Raw genomic sequence first — 19,485 nt, 5'->3', positions numbered from 1 at the left:
AACTTAACAGCCCTGCCCCCTTATTCTTATAGATGGGTAATGTGTGGTGTATTAGGCAGTTTTATGGCCATTATCTTCATATCTCCATCTCACTGAGATGACTTGAAACTTAAGCATTCACATATACAGAGTCAGTTGCCTAGACGGTTAGACTGGAGTACTTTCGTAACAAGAACAAAAAGTCTGACATTTGTACATCGTAGTCCTGTTTTGTGTGTATTTGGTGGATATTTAGTGCCAGAAGAGGCTCTGATTAATGCATATGGGGAGATGAACCTTTCAACCACCTCACAATCCCGTTCTGCTCACTCATAAGAATTAACAGGAAAAGATGGATCAGTCCAGATAATGCATAGATGGTTATGTGGCCAACTCGGGCGGTGGGCAAGAAAAGAAGGACGAATAACATGCAGACTACACCACCCTGGGAATTTCACCCAGAGAATAATTGTACTACCTAATGGCAGTGATGTTGATAAAATTAAGGACACACAGGTACTTGTACAATTATGCCAAAGACGACGTTCAATTTTGGAGAAACACCTTTTTATTTCAATCGTTTAAAACCATTTTGGTAACACTTTATTTTGATAGTCCGTTCATTGAGACTCTACTACTTATTAGTAGCCATTCAGTAGCTTGTCAACAGTGCATCAGTTGACATTCAACAACACTGTTTCAACAGACAAGTAACATACATTCAACTAACTGCCTATAGACTATAAGGTACATTTCAAGTGTTAATATCAGTTGACATTCAACAACACTGTTTCAACAGACAAGTAACACACGTTCAACTAACTGCCTATAGACTATAAGGTACATTTCAAGTGTTAATGTACAGATTTTACAAAAAGTGCCTGTTGACTTTCAATGTTATTTTGCAACAAGTTATTAGCCGATTATCAACTAACTTTCTGTAGATTGAGTGACCATCTTTTAAGCTGTCTACCAACAACTCAAAATCAATCTGTCAGTTGAAAGTCAACTGTCATGTCAGCATACGATCTGTATATGATACTGTATAGGGGTCCCAAATGCATCACATTAATGATTATTTCAACTGAATAAAAACTGTTTAAAAAAAAAATCTGTAGTTTACCATTTGTTGATAATCGGTTGATAGTCAACTAAAGATTAGTTGCTTATCTGTTTCTTGTCAACAAATATATTGTTTATGATCAGTAGACTATTAATAGACATTCTCCACTAAGCGTTAGTAGATATAATTTAGGACTATCTAATTAAAGTGAAAAACAGTTGATATCAGTAGAAAGTCTATAACCTATTAACAGATTAGCGTACAGGTTTCCATTAATTATATGCAACATAATTACGATTTAAAACGAGAACAGTTTTGCATACCTGACTGAAGTAGAACAAACACCATAGGCAGCACATCAGAGAAAAAATGCACTTTTATTAAATTAAAAAAACACTGCAAATAATACAACCCATTCTTTACTAGGGTATCAGGATCACATCTGATTATGTGACATTATATTGAGCATTTCAAAACGAGAAAATTCTCGCAATACTTGTCTACAACAACATTTCAAATGCCCGAGGCCAAGATCAAAAGTTATAAACTACAAACAATAATTAATTAATACATTTTGCCTTTCATGACAGTAAGTTTTACAGAAAGTTCCTAAACTTATCTGCGGTTAACATTCCTTATGTCCTTGAGAAGTCTTCCAAGTACTCCATGTTTATATCTTCTGGCTAACCAGTAGGTCCACTCTATGAAGCTGAGCTGTTTTTTTAAGGCCTTCTCAGAACGATTCCCCCGCATACGCCAAACTTCCCTCTTGTAAGTCTGCCACGCTCTCTCAATGTTTTGAGTATATAGTCCTGTTTGTGGATCTACATAATTCTGGCTGTGGTTGACTCTGACATGCTTGTAGCCCTCCTGGGAAAGACTGGCATATGCTCTCCACTCATCACTCACAACTAGACTTTGACGTTTGACATGTTTCCTGATGATGGGAACAAGGGTATCCTTGTTTCTTTTCTTCACAAGGCGAAGAATGGGGCGTCTGCTTGCAGCTTTGATCTCAAGTATACCAAACACCCACGTTCGCTATCTTTTCCAGGTGTTGCCAAAGCGTCCTCTTGCATACTACCAAAAAAAAAACAGCATGAACAGTATTACTAAAGAAAAAAAATTACTAAAGAAAATCTCTGTATCAGCCATGTATCAATTTATTTCTAATCAGGTGTTCTCATCTAAAACTCTTTTAAATTCCATATAACACAATAACAATGCTTACATAATAAGAAAATCTTTAAATGGTCAGTTCACCCAAAAAGTGGTAAAGTGGTAAATTATGTGTGTGTTTTTTGTGGAAACAAAGCACTTAGCGTCATTTTATAAAATTGAGGTTAAACCACTGGAATCACATGGTTTAGTTTTATGATTTCTTCATGAATTTTTTTAAGTGGTAGTTGTGTAGCTGTCAATGGAGGGACAGGAATCGCTCATATTTTATAATTAAGATCTTCATTTGTGTTCCAAAGATAAAAGAAAGTCTTGCAGGTTTAGAACAATCATGAGGGTGAGGATATAAAGACAGAATTTTCATTTTTGGGTGAACTAACCCTTTAATAAAATGTATTGTAAACAAGTAACAAAATATTGAATTAAACATTGAATATTAATTTAATTTTTGTGTTAAGAACACATTCCTGTTTTATTATACTTAAGCATGAGATAACCCTTCTTTAGGTTAAACAAAATAAATAAAATGTCAGTGAAAGTCAAAATTGTATTTTTAGATTACACTACCTTGCGTTTGTGGCAAAACTTGCTTTCATCAATGTGAACAACTCCACCAACTTTCTGTCTCTTTTTTTTCCAGTGCTTCTCCAGGCTTTGTACACAAATTCTTCGGAGTTTCTTTGACATCATGGAAAGTGTCGCTGTGCTCTTTGCAATGCCATCTTGAAGCATGTCTACTTGCCGTAGATATAAACCCTGAGCAAATCTACAAAGATTAACAAAAATTATTATCATTAAATCAGAACATTGCATTTTCACACAAAGAGAATGTGCGCATCAACCTCCAGGCCACAAAGCATAATTTGTACCTGGTATCCTGTATTTTGAAAACTAGTTTTTTTTTTTTACTATTGACTCTAAGTATAAAAAAAACATAATCATATTAATACATTCTGTCAAACAATTGTAGAGCAATTGCCACCAATGGTCTCTACGATCAACTTAGGCTTACAATGCTTTTGGGAAACGCAGCCCTGTACAACATACTGTAGTGCTGTACAGAAACTGACTAAACTTTAAAGCATCACAGTGAAAACATATATAATCACCACCATCATTTTCTGTTAGAAGCTTATGTTATATGTTTTATAAGACATCCTAAATACTAATTCAAAGTATGGTCCAAATATAGTCAACTTGATACAATTTTAAAAATAGTTTGTTTTAGAGTTTTTGGGTTACTGTAAGATATTTGGCAAAGTATGGTGGGGTATATTACAGGAAATGCTTTTGCAATAGGATATATGCTATAGATTGACCATAATATTTTTTTATGCCACCATAAAGTATGATAACGTGCTGTAATGCAATTGTGCTCTATGGACTCAAAATACACCATAGAAATAGTGTAATATGTCAAATTCTGTAGTTATGTAATATATTTGCATTGCTTACCTATGTATATACTTCATCCATGTGAACAGACTGCAGTGTGATTGTGAGAAAAGTGAGTTTGTCCGAACACTTCTTCTCAACCGTCCACATCTTTTACGTCGACACTCCCTGGAAGTTTCAGGACATAAGACTGTATGATAAGTTGACATTTTTAACATATGTCTTGGAACACACACACGATAGTTGGATATATAATTAATATAACAAAAGCTTATGTAAAAATCATGTTGTTTAGTACCAATATGTCGATACAGATGTTGAGCAACTGATTATTGTGCTGAATCTGATACTAGTAAAATCTATTTACTTGAAATATCTGTTTTACTACTTCCAGCTGCTTATTCAAACTGATTAGATAAAATAGAAATAATCATGATAAATTGACACTCTTACAACGATCTACATTTAAATGACAACATAAATACAATAATAGCTATACATTGCTTATGATCCACTGTTAATGAACTATGACAATCACTTGACGTAGGTGTGCAGTATTCATTGCCAACTGCATGCTCTGAAACAGTGCGCCACTATAGAGCCCGCAACCGCACCATATTTTTGTTACTTTGAAACGTGTACCTCTCACATTTATTTAAATAGCCTTTTGAAGTTTAACACATTATGTCATTATTTCTTGTATAACCCCTAAACACATCTTAAAATAACAACTAACACTATTTTATAGGCTACCATTTAAGATTTTTAAATTATCTTAAATCATACAAACAAAGCATTTATTCTTACCAGATGTAAAGGTCCTTGGACTGGGAGGCAACCATGTTCATTTTATGCCCGCAGTTATTGCATTTAATTTTATGCTTCAACAAGCCAATCTTTTGCAACCATTTTATTAACTTTAAAGACGATTTTTTTGTTTCTCTAACATAAACTTTGTTCAAAAGTTTGATCTCCAGTGAATACATCAAGTCAGTGGCTCGAAACTCGAGCTAGTAATACAACACAAAAATTAAAAATTGGCGCACTTTCCTTTCATTGGCTTACGGGCTCTGATCAGAATCAGAGAGTTGACACGTGACCGAATACTTCTTCAATCTGATAGGCCAAGCACTGCCTACAGTTACAGGTTGCTCTGCAGTCTGCTCCGAGTCCCCGAACATTTGATTGTAGAGATGGTAAGTGGGCCTATCAAATCCCTTGGGAAATATTGTCATTTATTATTTTCATTCTTGTGAAACAATATCTTTATCTCACTTTTTTCAGCATCAAGATGATCAAGCGCCTTCAGTACACTGCCCTCAGCTGGCACTGGCAGTGGGGGAGTGCGGTACCATGCATTTTACCCGCACAAAGGCACAGAGAGGAAATACCAAGGAAAAGAAGAAGTAGTTTCCATCCACACAAAAAGTGGTAAGTTGTGTTTATAAATGTGAAAATCGTTGGTGTTCTACCAAACACAAAGCTGATATTTCCGGTGACGCGATTGCATACAAGTCAACACAAATTAAAATTGATTTAGCTCGAGCTGAATGATTCACACAATGCGATAATTCATTAGTCTGAACGCTGGCATGAAGTTGGTATGACGTTGGACATTAGACATTCAGCGTACTTAGGGACTGTCTCTAAAGTTACATGCAACATAGGTTTCTAGCATTTGAAGACAATGACTTATAGCCATAAAAACCAACTGTAAAGAGTTCATCTAGGTGTCAAGTATGATGCACACCTTTTAGATTTTTGATATTATTGACAATAAACTGTTAAATCATATGTAAATATTGCTATGTATTTCACTACTGTATGGGGTCTTACACAAAATATGCCATAATTTAAAGCTCAATGACATTTGAAGACAATGACTTACAGTCATAAAACCAACTGTAAAGTGTTCATCGTTTTATGACTGTAAGTCATTGTCTTCAAATGCTATTGAAGTTAGAAACGTTTATACCAATGCCGCATGTAACTTTAGAGACACAACCAACTTCATGCCAGTAGTCTGAACTACCTTACCTAATGGTGAGGGCTTTCTGGTCCTGAGAAGCATTCATTGGTTTCTATGCTAGGATGCACTTTTTGTTAGAATGCTACAGTTATCTATTGTAAAATGTTAAAATTTGGTAATTTTATTTTTTAACCTTGGATTTAGGAAATAATCAATGCAATACTTTTCAGAGGGAATAATTAGTGCATTTATCTAATTACACTTTTGAAGATGTAATTAGTAGTAATCATTTTTTAGAGTAACTTGCCCAACACTAGGGATAGGTGGTGGTTATTGTAAAAAACTGTTGTGCAGCTAACTGTTGCTTAACCATGTTAAAACCAAGCTAAAAAAAAAAAGTCTTAAGTTATCTTCTGAAAGATGTATATAATTACATATTACAAAACACTTTTTACTATGTGCTTACAAGGTTTGACCACTCTACCCCACTGACAATTACTCCTATTTTTTCATGTCATATTTTGCAGTTAGTAGGATGGACAGTCTCAAGCCTGTCAAACAGCATATTCTCTGGGAAAAGAAGGCTGAGATGCTCCAGTCTCGGGTGAATGAGCTGGAGGAGGAAAATGACTTCCTCAAGAGGCAGCTTGAAGAGAAGTCTGCACAAGAACAAGGTTTGTACAGGTAGAGCAGAAGGCTCTCCAGAACTTCTATGGGCTTTAGAAGAATAATGCTACAGCATAACTGTACATATTTTAGCTATGTTTGACAATATTGTTGCTGGCCTTTCAGTATTATTTTGTACCTGCTTTAGATTTTGGCTTAAAATTTATATTTAGCGCACGCGTATATTTAGGTGGACAATGTATAGGATCTCTAAAGCAGATAACCCTCAAGGTGCACTTAAAAATAGAGACATAAAGATTTATGTGTGAAAACATTTGTATTTAAAACGAAATGCTGCTGCTTTTTGTGCACCTGTTAAATTGCAGCTAAAAAGGATTTTCTACACTAGCTATATAGTTTTTCCATTTATAGGTATCTACAGTGTTTTATTTTGCTACGGTTTGGAGTTTTTGTTATTGATATTAAATTGTTCGTTTTTATTTTTTATATATTTTTAAATTATAAATCAGATCAAAAATATATATTTAAAAAATTGGTCCCACTTTATATTAAGTGTCTCTAACTACTATGTACTAACATTTTAATTAATAATTTGACCTAATGCATTTATTGTGTAATGTACATGCTTTTACATTGTAATTAAAAAATATATATATATATCTGCATGTAATTGCAGCTGTAATTAATTTCTGTAATTACATTCTGTAATGTACTACACTTTTCAATTAATGTGAGTATATTTAGGTTTATAACGGGTCTGGTTCTCACCTGATTGATGAACAGGAATTGTAGTTTGCAAGTAAAGTTGCAAGTTCCTCCATCAAAGTCAATCGCGTTGGGCTCGGTACAAGCCAATGCCTTAAACCTACCTATACCATCACACCTGTCTCTAACCTTACCCGTATCTACCTCAAAAGCAGCAGTGTTTTGCAATACAATATGAACACAAAAAGTGCATTGTACTATTTTTTATGTAAGTACATAGTAGTTAAGGACACCTAATTTAGTGTGACCAAAAATGTACATAGTGAAAATAAAATAGTCTCTTATTTGGGTGACAAAATTTAGAGCTTTAGCTGTTAAGTCATTTGTAAGGATTGAACTGACTTCGCTTGGGTATAGCCTGTAGACTGCTGCCTTGCCATAGCATATTGCCTTTCCATTTACAGCAGAAGTTGCTCAGACAACATTTGCATTAATTTGGTAGAATTCACTGAAATACTCAACTAGTTACAGTGAAGTTCTACAAGCAGCTCAATTATACAGTGGGTGTAGGTTTACATTATAAGTTTATATTACAGGTGGGAACTTGGAGATAATGGCCACTGGAGATGAGGAGGCACGGGCCATGATTTTGGACTCCAGCACTGACACTACCACTGATTCCAACACTGACTCCAGCACTGACTCCAGCTCTATCTCTGACTCTTCAGATGAGGGAAAGAAGAAAAAGAAGCGCAAAAAGAAGAAGGTCAAGAAGAAAAGCAAAAAAAGAAAGAAGGAAACCAAAAAGGTGAAGAGGTCAAACGGAAAAGGAGAGCGAGGTATGGACACACTGTATTTAGTTAGTTATGAAGTATTTAGGTGATTATTTTTATTTTAGTGCTTTATACTTGATTCGTTGCATAATGCACACTATCCCACAACCCAGTCATCATCACTCTTGTCATCTCTTTTTTTTGAATGACATGAAATCCACATGTCAAAAGCTTAACTGTTCTGTTATGGCCAGTGTCCCTGAATTCTCAGTGAATATCAGTGATGATCTGTATCTAACTTGTATTTTTACTATAGCTTTCTTACAAAGATTATGTAAGGAATGAAGTAAATAAAGACACAACATGTGCTTACCTGTTATGGTAATCAATAATTCAATATAAAGAATGTTCTCAACAGTATTTACCTGTGTTTTTATAGCAATACTCATCAATAGTCTTTATTGGCACACTGCCCTCACACTACTGACTATTAAATGTTCTAAATCAAAGAATAAGCCACACGCCTTAATCCAAGTTGTAGCCTTCCTTTTAAAGAGAAAACATGTGGGTAACACTGTGGCTCACCATGCCACTAAGAAACCGCACAAGACACAACACAACAGTCCTTGGTGATTTATTCACATTATTGTATTGTTTTTTTCAGTTGCCTCAATCGCAGATGTGGTGAAAAGATATCGGCGTGTCCTCAAACTTGTGCAAAGAGGCTTCAGGATGACCGCAGCTTTCAAGAAAGCTTGTGTTTCTACAAATGCTGTGAAAGACACGGCAGCAATTGCAGAGATTTACATGGTAGACAAAAGTGTCCTAGAACAGTTCAAGGGTAAATACACACTTTTGCAACTAGCACAACTCTGTCAGAAAAAAAATTGTTGGTGAACTGGCAGAAAAGATAGTTGAAATGAAAAACAACAAACAGCTCATCCCCTTTTCTGTCAAGAAAGACTGAATGAGTTAAGTAGGTTGTTGTTAACTAAATGCAAGTTTTTTTTGTTTTTTGTGGTTCTACTCTTTATAACTTGACCACCAAGCTAGACCAACTAGGCCAGTGCAGCATTTTTTTTTTTCAAGTATTGAGAGTTTTCTCGTTTTGAAATGCTCAATATAATGTCACATAATCAGATGTGACCCTGATATCCTAGTAAAGAATGGGTTGTATTATTTGGAGTGTTTTTTTAATTTAATAAAAGTGCATTTTTTCTCTGATGTGCTGCCTATGGTGTTTGTTCTACTTCAGTCAGGTATGCAAAACTGTTCTCGTTTTAAATCGTAATTATGTTGCATATAATTAATGGAAACCTGTACACAATCTGTTAATAGGTTATAGACTTTCTACTGATATCAACTGTTTTTCACTTTAATTAGATAGTCCTAAATTATATCTACTAACGCTTAGTGAAGAATGTCTATTAATAGTCTACTGATCATAAACAATATATTTGTTGACAAGAAACAGATAAGCAACTAATCTTTAGTTGACTATCAACCGATTATCAACAAATGGTAAACTACAGATTTTTTTTTAACAGTTTTTATTCAGTTGAAATAATCATTAATGTGATGCATTTGGGACCCCTATACAGTATCATATACAGATCATATGCTGACATGACAGTTGACTTTCAACTGACAGATTGATTTTGAGTTGTTGGTAGACAGCTTAGAAGATGGTCACTCAATCTACAGAAAGTTAGTTGATAATTGGCTAATAACTTGTTGCAAAATAACATTGAAAGTCAACAGGCACTTTTTGTAAAATCTGTACATTAACACTTGAAATGTACCTTATAGTCTATAGGCAGTTAGTTGAACATGTGTTACTTGTCTGTTGAAACAGTGTTGTTGAATGTCAACTGATGCACTGTTGACAAGCTACTGAATGGCTACTAATAAGTAGTAGAGTCTCAATGAACGGACTATAAAAATAAAGTGTTACCACCATTTTAAAACACATTCATCTCTCGGGGAGGGGAAGAGAGAACACACACACACACACACACACACACACCTCTTATGGAGGAGAAAAGGAGTCAAAGGCAGTAGAAAAATCCCACGGAAAGTCCCCCTAGCAAAACACACCAGCACACCACAGTGCATACAAATGGAAACAAGGAAGGCAACACAGCACACCATAAGGGGGACGCTACCACCCAGACACCAGCACCACCATTGGCTCTCAGCCACTGTAACGGAAACACACTCAATTTAACAAATATTCACAAAAAAAAAGAAAGAAAATCAATATATAATCTTTAAATGAAAAGAACTAACCAACTTATCACCAGATAAACACAATATAAACTGCCAAAACCAGCAATGGTTATAAAGAGGCAGTATATAAAAAAGGATATATAAGTAGATATATATAAATTCAATAATCAGCAACAAAAGAAATCAAACAAAGGAAAATACAACTTTAATATAATTTGAAATCAAAACAGAAAGAAAAAAAAACAAACTTCTTAAATCAGCAAAATTATAATATAAAGCCCCAACCCCTTGAGCTATCTTCCAACATCATAAAAACATTGACCCACATGGAACAAATGGCACCTATTTTTAGCCATGCAGCCTTAATTGCCCAGTAGTTATAATGGCAAAACCAGCGCACAGCAATCTGCTCCAGTTGCTGGTACAGTGTTCAATGCATGCGCATGAAACAAACAGCGGTGCAGGCGCAAAGCAAACAGCAGCAGTGCGGGCAAGACAGCAGTGCAGGCAAGACAGCAGTGCAGGCAAGACAGCAGTGCAGGCAAGACAGCAAGTCCACCAACGTAGGCAAAAACAGCAGCTAGCGATTCGCACTGCGTAACTGGCGACGATCTCCCACTAAACCGGCCTCCGTCCAATCAAACAGCATTCACGCATACCCAAGAGGAACAGCAAGTCCGTGTGTTGACTGCGCAGCATAACGAGAGAGATCTCCAGTTGGAGAGCCAGTGTTCAATCAAACAGCATTCACGCATGCCCAAGAGAAACAGCAAGTCCGTTTGTTGACTGCGCAGTATAACGGGAGAGATCTCCAGTTGGAGAGCCAGTGTTCAATCAAACAGCATTCACGAATGCCCAAGAGAAACAGCAAGTCCGTTTGTTGACTGCGCAGCATAACGAGAGAGAAATCTCCAGTTGGAGAGCCAGTGTTCTATTAACACAGCATGGCACACGGAAAAGCGACGCGGAACCACAACACACGTTCCGTCATTAACGAGCAAGAGAGGATCTTAGACTTCTCTACTCGCTACATGTTTATAGGATGGTGCTTCACACGGGGATTGGCCACAGACGCACCAGCTCATTACGCGTTAACGAGACACCAGCTCATTACGCGTTAACTCGTACTGCTACAGTTAGATCTGTTCGATAGACAATTAGATCAGCTGGGTACATACTGTAGACAGTTGGATTAGTTGGGAAAACAGATAAATCTGATAGTTACATAGATAGTTAATAAGTTGAGTATATAGATAGCTTGATCTGTTGGGTTATATAGATAGTTACAGGGAGGGCATAGCCTGTGCTGAAGCTGCAGGGCAGCAGATGGCACAGGGGCCTGTTGTCTGGACACTGTGCATGTGCCACCCAAATCCAACCTGGCCAACTGTGCAAGTGTACATTTGAGTGCCCTTAAAGTGTGAGTTTGTGTTAAATTAAGAAATCATATGTAATATAGATTACATGTAATGATACATGTAAATTATTTTAAGAAATATAAAAAAACAGGTGGGAAACAAACACAGAATGGAAAAGCTAATAAAGAGACAAATAAATGATTAATAATACATGTGCATTGTCTTGTAATAGCTTGGTACAGTAAAACACTCTTAGTGTGTAGCTGCTCTTTATTGTTTGTGTGTACAGAAATATTCTCTCATCCATATGCAGCTACATTGTAAATGTCCACAATTTACCTCTTTCAGATTGAAGATGTCCTCCACTCCACTGGCCGAGGCAGAGGAGGATGTGTTTGGTGAGTGACCTCTCTCTCCTGTCAGCCCACCCCCACCCATTAATGCCCACACTCCCAATACACTGCATTACAGGAGGAAGCAGCAGGGTCTGGATACACCCTGAGCATGTGGAACACTTTGTTGTTTGAGTTGTAAATATTTTATTGAACATTTCTGTTAAATATAAATGCTGTTTATATTGGCAGAGCAGTAATGGTAGACATTGTGGGAACATAGAAGAGGTTGGCTTCTCATATAATGTCTCTAATATTAGGGCTGTCGATTTAACGCGTTAAATTCAGTGCAATTAATTGTATTATGCATATAAAAAATATACGCAATTAATCGCAACCCCAGATTGTAATAAGGAAGATTCCTGAGAAATACAAGATTGTAGAAACCCTGTTTACTCCAGAGGGCAGTAATTGAAATTTCAGCTGTGTGGCAATGCGCAGTGATCAAAACAACACTTCAGCAGACAGAAGAACAGAAACATGCGTCACGTTCTTGCATTCAAACACTTGATGGAGTGCAAATTTGAACTAAGGGATCTCAAGATGTGTTCTAAGTATTAAACTATATTTAACTTGACACAGTGACCTAAAAAAATTATGTTTATGATGCAACGCACCCGAGACGTTACACAAGTATGCCTGATGCTTGTTGAAATTGATGGGTCCTTAAACGAGCCCTCATAATAAATCTCCAACTGATTGACGAAGTCACTTGTGAAATGGATTGCTGTGAACTGTATGCCAATGATTGGCTTATGTTCAATAACATGGTAGTAAACAATATATAGTATTCTAAAGCCGCTTTTTGTATCGTCTTATCAATGTTTAACTCTTTTGCCACAAGAATGTAATGCATTTTAATTATCTGAATATACATGTAAATATATATATATTTTTATATATTTAAAGATAACTATGTATAATTATTTCATCATTATATATTGAATTATTGTTATATGAGGGGCTTTCTCAGCAAAAAACAATTTTTATCGATTCTACCCACAGCTTAAAGAAGAAACATTTAGCTGTATTATTTAGCGTGTGCTACATTGTGTTGTTGTTTGTAACATATCTTTGCGGTGGCAATAAAGCGGTTGTCTTCTTGATTGTTCTTTCTTGCCAGTAAACGTTTAACCCTCTGGGGTCTGAGGGTGTTTTGGGCCCTGGAGAAGTTTTGACATGCCTTGACATTTGTGCTTTTTTCAGTTGTCTAAAAACATATTAATGGCTAAAGTCTGATAACACTTTATTCAGCACAAACTGGGCTACAATGATATGTGAGCAACATGTGTTTACATGGTTATTTTCTCAAAAATACAAACTTTATGCATGGTTTTTGAAAAAAAAAAATATTTTTAAGTCATTGAAATAAGGCCATATAACACATACTAAACATTTGTCCACAAGACTTTTGAGAACTGGATCTTGTAGCCAAGAATTTTTGTTACAAAATGATGTGAAAACCATCCTGATCACTTATTCATACAAAACAATATAGTACTTTAAATATTGTAAAACACTTTTAGTGTTAGAAATGTCATATGCAGGAAGTCGTGAACTATCTTGAATATTGAAGTATTTCACACCTGAGGAGACAAAAGACCCCTCCCCTGGGCCTATCAATGAGGAATGTGACAGAGAGAATGAATGTGATCAAAATCAAGTTTTAAGTTAAAAGAAGTAATCTGACTATACATTTTCTTCACATAAAGACCAAGCACTGATGATAACGAGGCAGCATAAACACTAGATAAAATATATTCTAAACATTCATATAATTTTAAATCATACAGCATACAATTTAAATACCTGCTTTAGCCAAAACAGCATTTAAAATGTAACTAAAACTTACTTATTAGGAGTCATATTTAAAATTTTAATACTAGTGGGAAACAGTCCCACTAGTAAAATGTGTACTTGTTTATATAAAATAGCATGTCAACTAAAGAAAACTAAATGACTTACTCGTCCGAAATTGTATCAAGTCCCTCTTCAAAATACAAACGTTCATCGGAGTCCTGCTCTTCTTCTGAGGAAAATGTTAACTCTTCCTTCCTATCGCATGTGTATTGTTACAAACGCACAGAAAATGAATGAATTGTGTTGTGTTTACATCAAACCTCTGAACACTGTCGGGGGCGTGTACATTTGCGTTGATCGTCTCAGCACATTAGCTTATGAATGGCGGCTGTGCTGGTGGGTGGGATCACATTACAGATAATGAGATGGACCAGTAAAAACTGTACATCACTTTGTTTCATACAGATTACATTGCAGGAGAATATTTGTTTTAAATTTGAATTGTTTTATTTAAATGTAGACATTTTAAGCTTTCTTTAGACATATGTGTCATGTTTGTGTGATAAGTATTCATGGAGTTTCAGTTCATTTTTGTGACGTGTTTAAGAAATATGCTCTTGAACACAGAGACTGCTGAAAGCTCACCCTTTTTATTTTATTTATTTTACAAAAGCACAAGGTTTTATTGTTATTGTGAGTGTACACAAATAAAAGTAGACGCTTTATAGTCTCTAATGATGTCTTACACTTTTCTGTATACCCAAAAATGACAGAGTATTTTAAGTTGTTTCTACTGTAATGACGAAAATATCCAGCAGGACGCACCAGCGCGTCGACCCGAGAGCCATTTGAGTGTGGTGTGATCTGAACAGAGGGTGAGGACAGCCAACTTGATCGCAAGAAACACCTTCTCGATGGTACTTTATCTCACTCAAGGAGAGTGTCCGAGCCATTAAATCAGCAGGGAGTTGCATCATTCAAGGGATTAAGTACCTCCTGCTGGCAAACACGAATTAGTTCTCCAAATCCCTCCTTCTGGCCTGTGATTATGTAAATGAAGCTTACACCTGAAAATCAGAGTAAAAAAAGTGGCTAGTGTGACGTCACTTTACATGTACCACAATGCCCCCAGAAATTTGGTATAATGCAACCTACTGATCAGAAGTTATAGATATTGGTAACTACATCCCTACATTCACCACTGGAAGTGCCATGACCAAATACATCTTCTAAACCTTTCATTCTCCTTGACATACTGTGTGCTTGGCGATGTAATGTTCTGTCCAGCTTGACACAGCAACAATAGCTGCTTTCTCACCATCAGGCCAAATGGTTCTGAGCATGGTGAGCAACAGTTCAAGTAGGATTTCCACTTGAGCATGGTTTGGCATGGCACAATTACAAACAATTCTCAACATGGATTTCTCGACACGTTTAGCTAACTGTGCTTAATCATGCTTAACCATACAGGTAGAATGGCTTTAGTACGTGGTGACTCATGATTGTCACTTTAGTATGTGTGGTGTATCTTTTATGATGAATGTTTAACTAGTATAGTACATACAGTCACCAGTCACTTTAATATGTACGCCTGTACATCTACTTATTTATGCGATTATCTAATCAGCCAATCATGTGGCAGCAGTATAATGTATAAAATCAGGCAGATATGGGTCATGAGCTTCAGTTAATATTCACACCAACTATCAGAATAGGGAAAATTGTGATCTCAGTGATTTTGACCATGGCATGATTGTTGGTGCCAGACGGGCTGGTTTGGGTATTTCTGTAACTGCTGATCTCCTGGAATTTTCATGCACAATAAAAAACTAAGTGAGCAGCTGTTCTGTGCACGGAGATGAGAGAGGTCAACAGAGAATGGCTAGACTGGTTTGAGCAGACAGAAAGGATATGGTAACTCAGATAATCACTCTGTACAATTGTAGTGTGCAGAATAGCATCTCAGAATGCACAACATGTCAAACCTTGAGGCGGATGGGCTACAACAGTAGAAAACCATGTTGGGTTCCACTTCTGTCAGCCAAGAACAGAAAAATGAGGCTGCAGTGGGCCTACCATTTGTGTAATTCAGCAGAAATCCAAATTTGTCAGACCAGGCAGTGTATTTCCAATCGTGTACTGGAGAAACTGGAAGATCTTGAAAATAGGAGAAGACGAAACAATGTACAGATTGTTGGAATTCCTGAGATATGGTGAAATTCCTTGATGAGCTCTTCTAGAGTCTGTTCGACATAACAGGCAATAAGCTGGAAATTGAGCGAGCTCACAGATCTGCTGAGGGGGACAGGCCCGGATCAATTCTGGCTAAATTTCTGAGATCATCCAATAAAAACCTCATGTTGCGCGAGGCAAGGAGCAAAGAAAAGCTTCCTTGGAAGAATCACAATATTTACTTGTGCCTGGACTTTGCGAATTCAACAAGAGAGAAGCGCAATCAATTTAACCCTCTGGGGTCGACAGATGCACCGGCGCGTCCTGCTGGATATTTTCGTCATTACAGCTGACACAACTTCAAATACTCCGTCATTTTGGGGCATACAGATAATTGTAAGACATCATTAGAGACTATAAAGGGTCTACTTTTATTTGTGTACTCTCACAATAACAACAAAATCTTGTGCTTTTGTAAAATAAAGAAAATAAAAAGGGTGAGCTTTCAGCAGTCTCTGTGTTCATGAGCATATATCTGAAACATGTCACAAAAATTAACTGAAACTCCGCAAAAATGTATCAGACAAACTTGAAACATATGTCTAAAGAAAGCTTAAGATTTCTACTTATAATTAAAACAATTCAAATTTAAAACAAATATTCTCCTGCAACGTAATCTGTATGAAACAAAGCGCTGTATATTTTTTACAGGCTTAGCTCATTATAGGTAATGTGATCAAACCCACCAGCAGAGCACGCCATTCATAAGCTAATGTGCTGAGACAATCAATGCAAATGGGAAACGCCCCCGACAGTGTTCATAGGTTTGATGTAAACAATATATTCATTTTACTTTGTGTTTGTAAAGATACACATGCGATAGGAAGGAAGAGTTAACATTTTCCTCAGAAGAACAGCGGGACTCCGATGAACGTTTGTATTTTGAAGAGAGACTTGATCCAGCCGAGGATACAATTTTGGATGAGTAAGTCATTTAGTTTTCATTATTTGACATGCTATTTTATATAAACATGTACATATTTTACTAGTGGGACTGTTTCCAGACTTGCCAGTCATGATTCAGAGTATTTACATTTGAAATATGTCCTAATAAGCAAGTTTTAGTTACATTTAAATGCTGTTTAGGCTAAAGCAGGTATTAAAATTGTATGCTGTATGATATAAATATGATATGTAATATGATATAAAATTATATGAATGTTTAAAATATATTTGATCTAGTGTTTATGCTGCCTCTTTATCATCAATGCTTGTGCTTGCAAAATGAGTAAAATGCACTTTAAATATGCCCATATTAGAAAATCAGCATATTATAATCATTTCTGAAGGATCATGTGACTCTGAAGACTGCAGTAATGATGCTGAAAATTCAGCTTTGATCACAAATTGCATTTTACAATATATTCAAATAGAAAACAGTTTTTTTTTTTTATTATAAAATGAGTTCACACAATGTTTTTACTGTATTTTGGATCAAATAAATGCAGTCTTGGTGAGCAGAAGAGACTTCTTCTAAAACTTTACTTAATTTTAGACCTACACTACCATTTTAAAGTCTTCATGTAAAGAAAATGTATAGTCAGATTACTTCTTTTAACTTAAAACTTGATTGTGATCATTAAGTCTCCTCACATTCATTCTCTTTCTGTCACATTCCTCATTGATAGGCCATGGGGAGGGGTTTGTGTCATTATAGTTCATGCCGCCTCGCATATGAGCTTTCAACACTAAAAGTGTTTTTTAATTAAAAAAAAATATTTACAATTCTTGTTGCACTTAAATCTGTTTTGTATACTATTCTGATGATAGTGAAACTTTGTAGTATGGCACTTTTTGTACTACTGTCTCCTTAAGATGATTCGCTTATGTTTTCCTCTTTTGTAAGACGCTTTGGATAAAAGCATCTTCCAAATGAATAAATGTAATTGTAAAAGTGTCTTACAATTGTTCAATTACTATATTGTTTTGTATGAATGAGTGATCAGGATGGTTTTCACATCATTTTGTAGCAAAAACTCTAGGCTACAAGATCCAGTTCTCAAAAGTCTTGTGGACAAATGTTTAGTATGTGTTATATGGCCTTATTTCAATGACTTCAACATTTTTATTTTTCAAAAACCATGCATAAACGTTATTTTCTCAGAAATACAAACATGTACACACATGTTGCTCACATATTATTGTAGCCCAGTTAGTGCTGAATACAGTGTTATCAGACTTTAGCCATTAAAGTGTTTTTAAGTAACTGAAAAAAGCACAAAAGTCAAGGGATGTCAAAACTTCTCCAGGGCCCAAAACACCCTCAGACCCCAGAGGGTTAAGGAATGTAAGAAACTCTTACATGAACAGAAGATCACTTTTGGACTGATGTCTCTGGCCAAACTGAGAATAGATACTAAGGATGGCCCAAAGTATTTACGTATCCCAAGCAATCACTCTCCTTCATAGAAACAATGGGTGAGTAAGCTATTTGTTGATTCTCATGTAGCTCATGTGTGGATTAACTCGCTGTTCTTACCTTTGGCTGTCTGAGGAAGCTGGGTGCCATTTCATGTCTGTTTGTGTTGGTTCCGCCTAGCGGCTGGAGTTTGTTTTGTGGAACAACACTCCTTCAAGAAACTTTTGCATTGATGGAAGATCACTTTTACACTGAAGTTCCTGGCCAAATTGATAATGGATACTAAGAATGGCAGCAAAATATCTACATGCCCACAAAATGATGTCTTACTGAGTAAGTCATGGTGTATTTTTTATGTGGCCACGATTGCATTTGACTCACTCAATACACTCTTGACCATCCGAGGAACTGGGACGCCTGTTTTGTTTCTTTTTCTGCTGGTTCCGCATAGCGGCTAGAGTTTGTTTTGTGGAATTACACTGCTTCGGGATCGAATTTTGCCTCACAAAATTTGTGCAAAAGCACCGGACTTGAACAATCCAATGGCAAAGTTGTCGCGGGGGCACTTGTAGGCATACATGGACTTTTTGAGTTTAGAGGGATTGACACCGGTTGGCTCTGTCGTGCTTGGGGATAATGCACATTTTTCTTTTTTCTGTTTGTTTCGTTCGGGGTTTGATCATTGCAATAATGTTGGAATGTGGTATTCTACAAATCTCTCTCGATCAATGTTATCCAAAAATCCCAACCCTGCCATTCAGATTCCAGGTTACCATTTACCTTGGATCTATTAATCAGATGCTTAATCACTCTTCACTCAGGAAACATTGCCAGAACTCTCGACATCCTAGTCACCCTGTCTTTTTTGGTGTTTCATGGACGTGCAGAATTTACATGTATTTTAAAATTCTATCCGGTGGCCGGAGGTGGCGGGGAATAAGCACTGTCCAGTAGCCTGGGAGATGGGGAGACTGGAGAGAAAAAAGAAAAAAAAGGAAAAAACAAGACTAAACTGGTCTGAATGCAAGCCAAAGGAGAGAAAAAAATCTAATAAAACAAGTAACTATGCTTAGTAAAATAATTGAAAAAGGAAAGTTAAAAACCAAATAAAACTAAATATCAAAACAAGGCTGGATAACAAGCTGAGCTCAAGGCAAAATAGAAATAACTTGGAATCCAAAGCAAAATCAAACTGAAGAAATAAGCTTGACTAGATAACTAGACTGGATAGGAGTTTCATTGGATGCTTACTCAGCAGGCTGTTTAGCCTATGGGGTACAACGAGGGTACGCTGGCGCACTCTGGCTGCCGCTCCTCTCTCCATTGCGATGCGTTGTGCTTTCTTCATGTATGTCGGGAGACTGCTTTTTTTTATGTCGGCCTCGTTGCTTCCTATCGGCTCTGTGGACTCACAGATAGGCTTTT

At 36.4% G+C, this 19,485-nt stretch overlaps 1 protein-coding gene across 1 annotated transcript; it reads left to right on the top strand.

The window, feature by feature from the left end:
• The first annotated feature begins 6,160 nt into the window (after positions 1-6,160).
• LOC127626487 (protein FAM133-like) lies at positions 6,161-8,866 on the top strand. Its single transcript, XM_052102295.1, has 3 exons — positions 6,161-6,259; positions 7,514-7,756; positions 8,355-8,866. Exons 1-3 carry the CDS (start codon positions 6,175-6,177, stop codon positions 8,585-8,587), a joined length of 561 nt encoding a protein of 186 aa, XP_051958255.1. The 5' UTR covers positions 6,161-6,174; the 3' UTR covers positions 8,588-8,866.
• The last annotated feature ends 10,619 nt before the right edge of the window (positions 8,867-19,485 follow it).

Source organism: Xyrauchen texanus, chromosome 33, assembly GCF_025860055.1.
Source record: "Xyrauchen texanus isolate HMW12.3.18 chromosome 33, RBS_HiC_50CHRs, whole genome shotgun sequence".
NCBI lineage: Eukaryota > Metazoa > Chordata > Actinopteri > Cypriniformes > Catostomidae > Xyrauchen > Xyrauchen texanus.
The sequence above is the reverse complement of the archived record's forward strand: the minus strand, read 5'-3'. Positions and strand labels throughout refer to the sequence as shown.

What these genes read in the sequence shown, in the direction of transcription:
- LOC127626487 (XM_052102295.1), top strand. Translation starts at nt 6,175, where the DNA reads ATGCTCCAGTCTCGGGTGAATGAGCTGGAGGAGGAAAATGACTTCCTC. An exon ending in GAAGTCTGCACAAGAACAAG is followed by an intron (nt 6,260 to 7,513) that starts GTTTGTACAGGT and finishes TTTATATTACAG; the next exon opens with GTGGGAACTTGGAGATAATG. An exon ending in AAACGGAAAAGGAGAGCGAG is followed by an intron (nt 7,757 to 8,354) that starts GTATGGACACAC and finishes TGTTTTTTTCAG; the next exon opens with TTGCCTCAATCGCAGATGTG.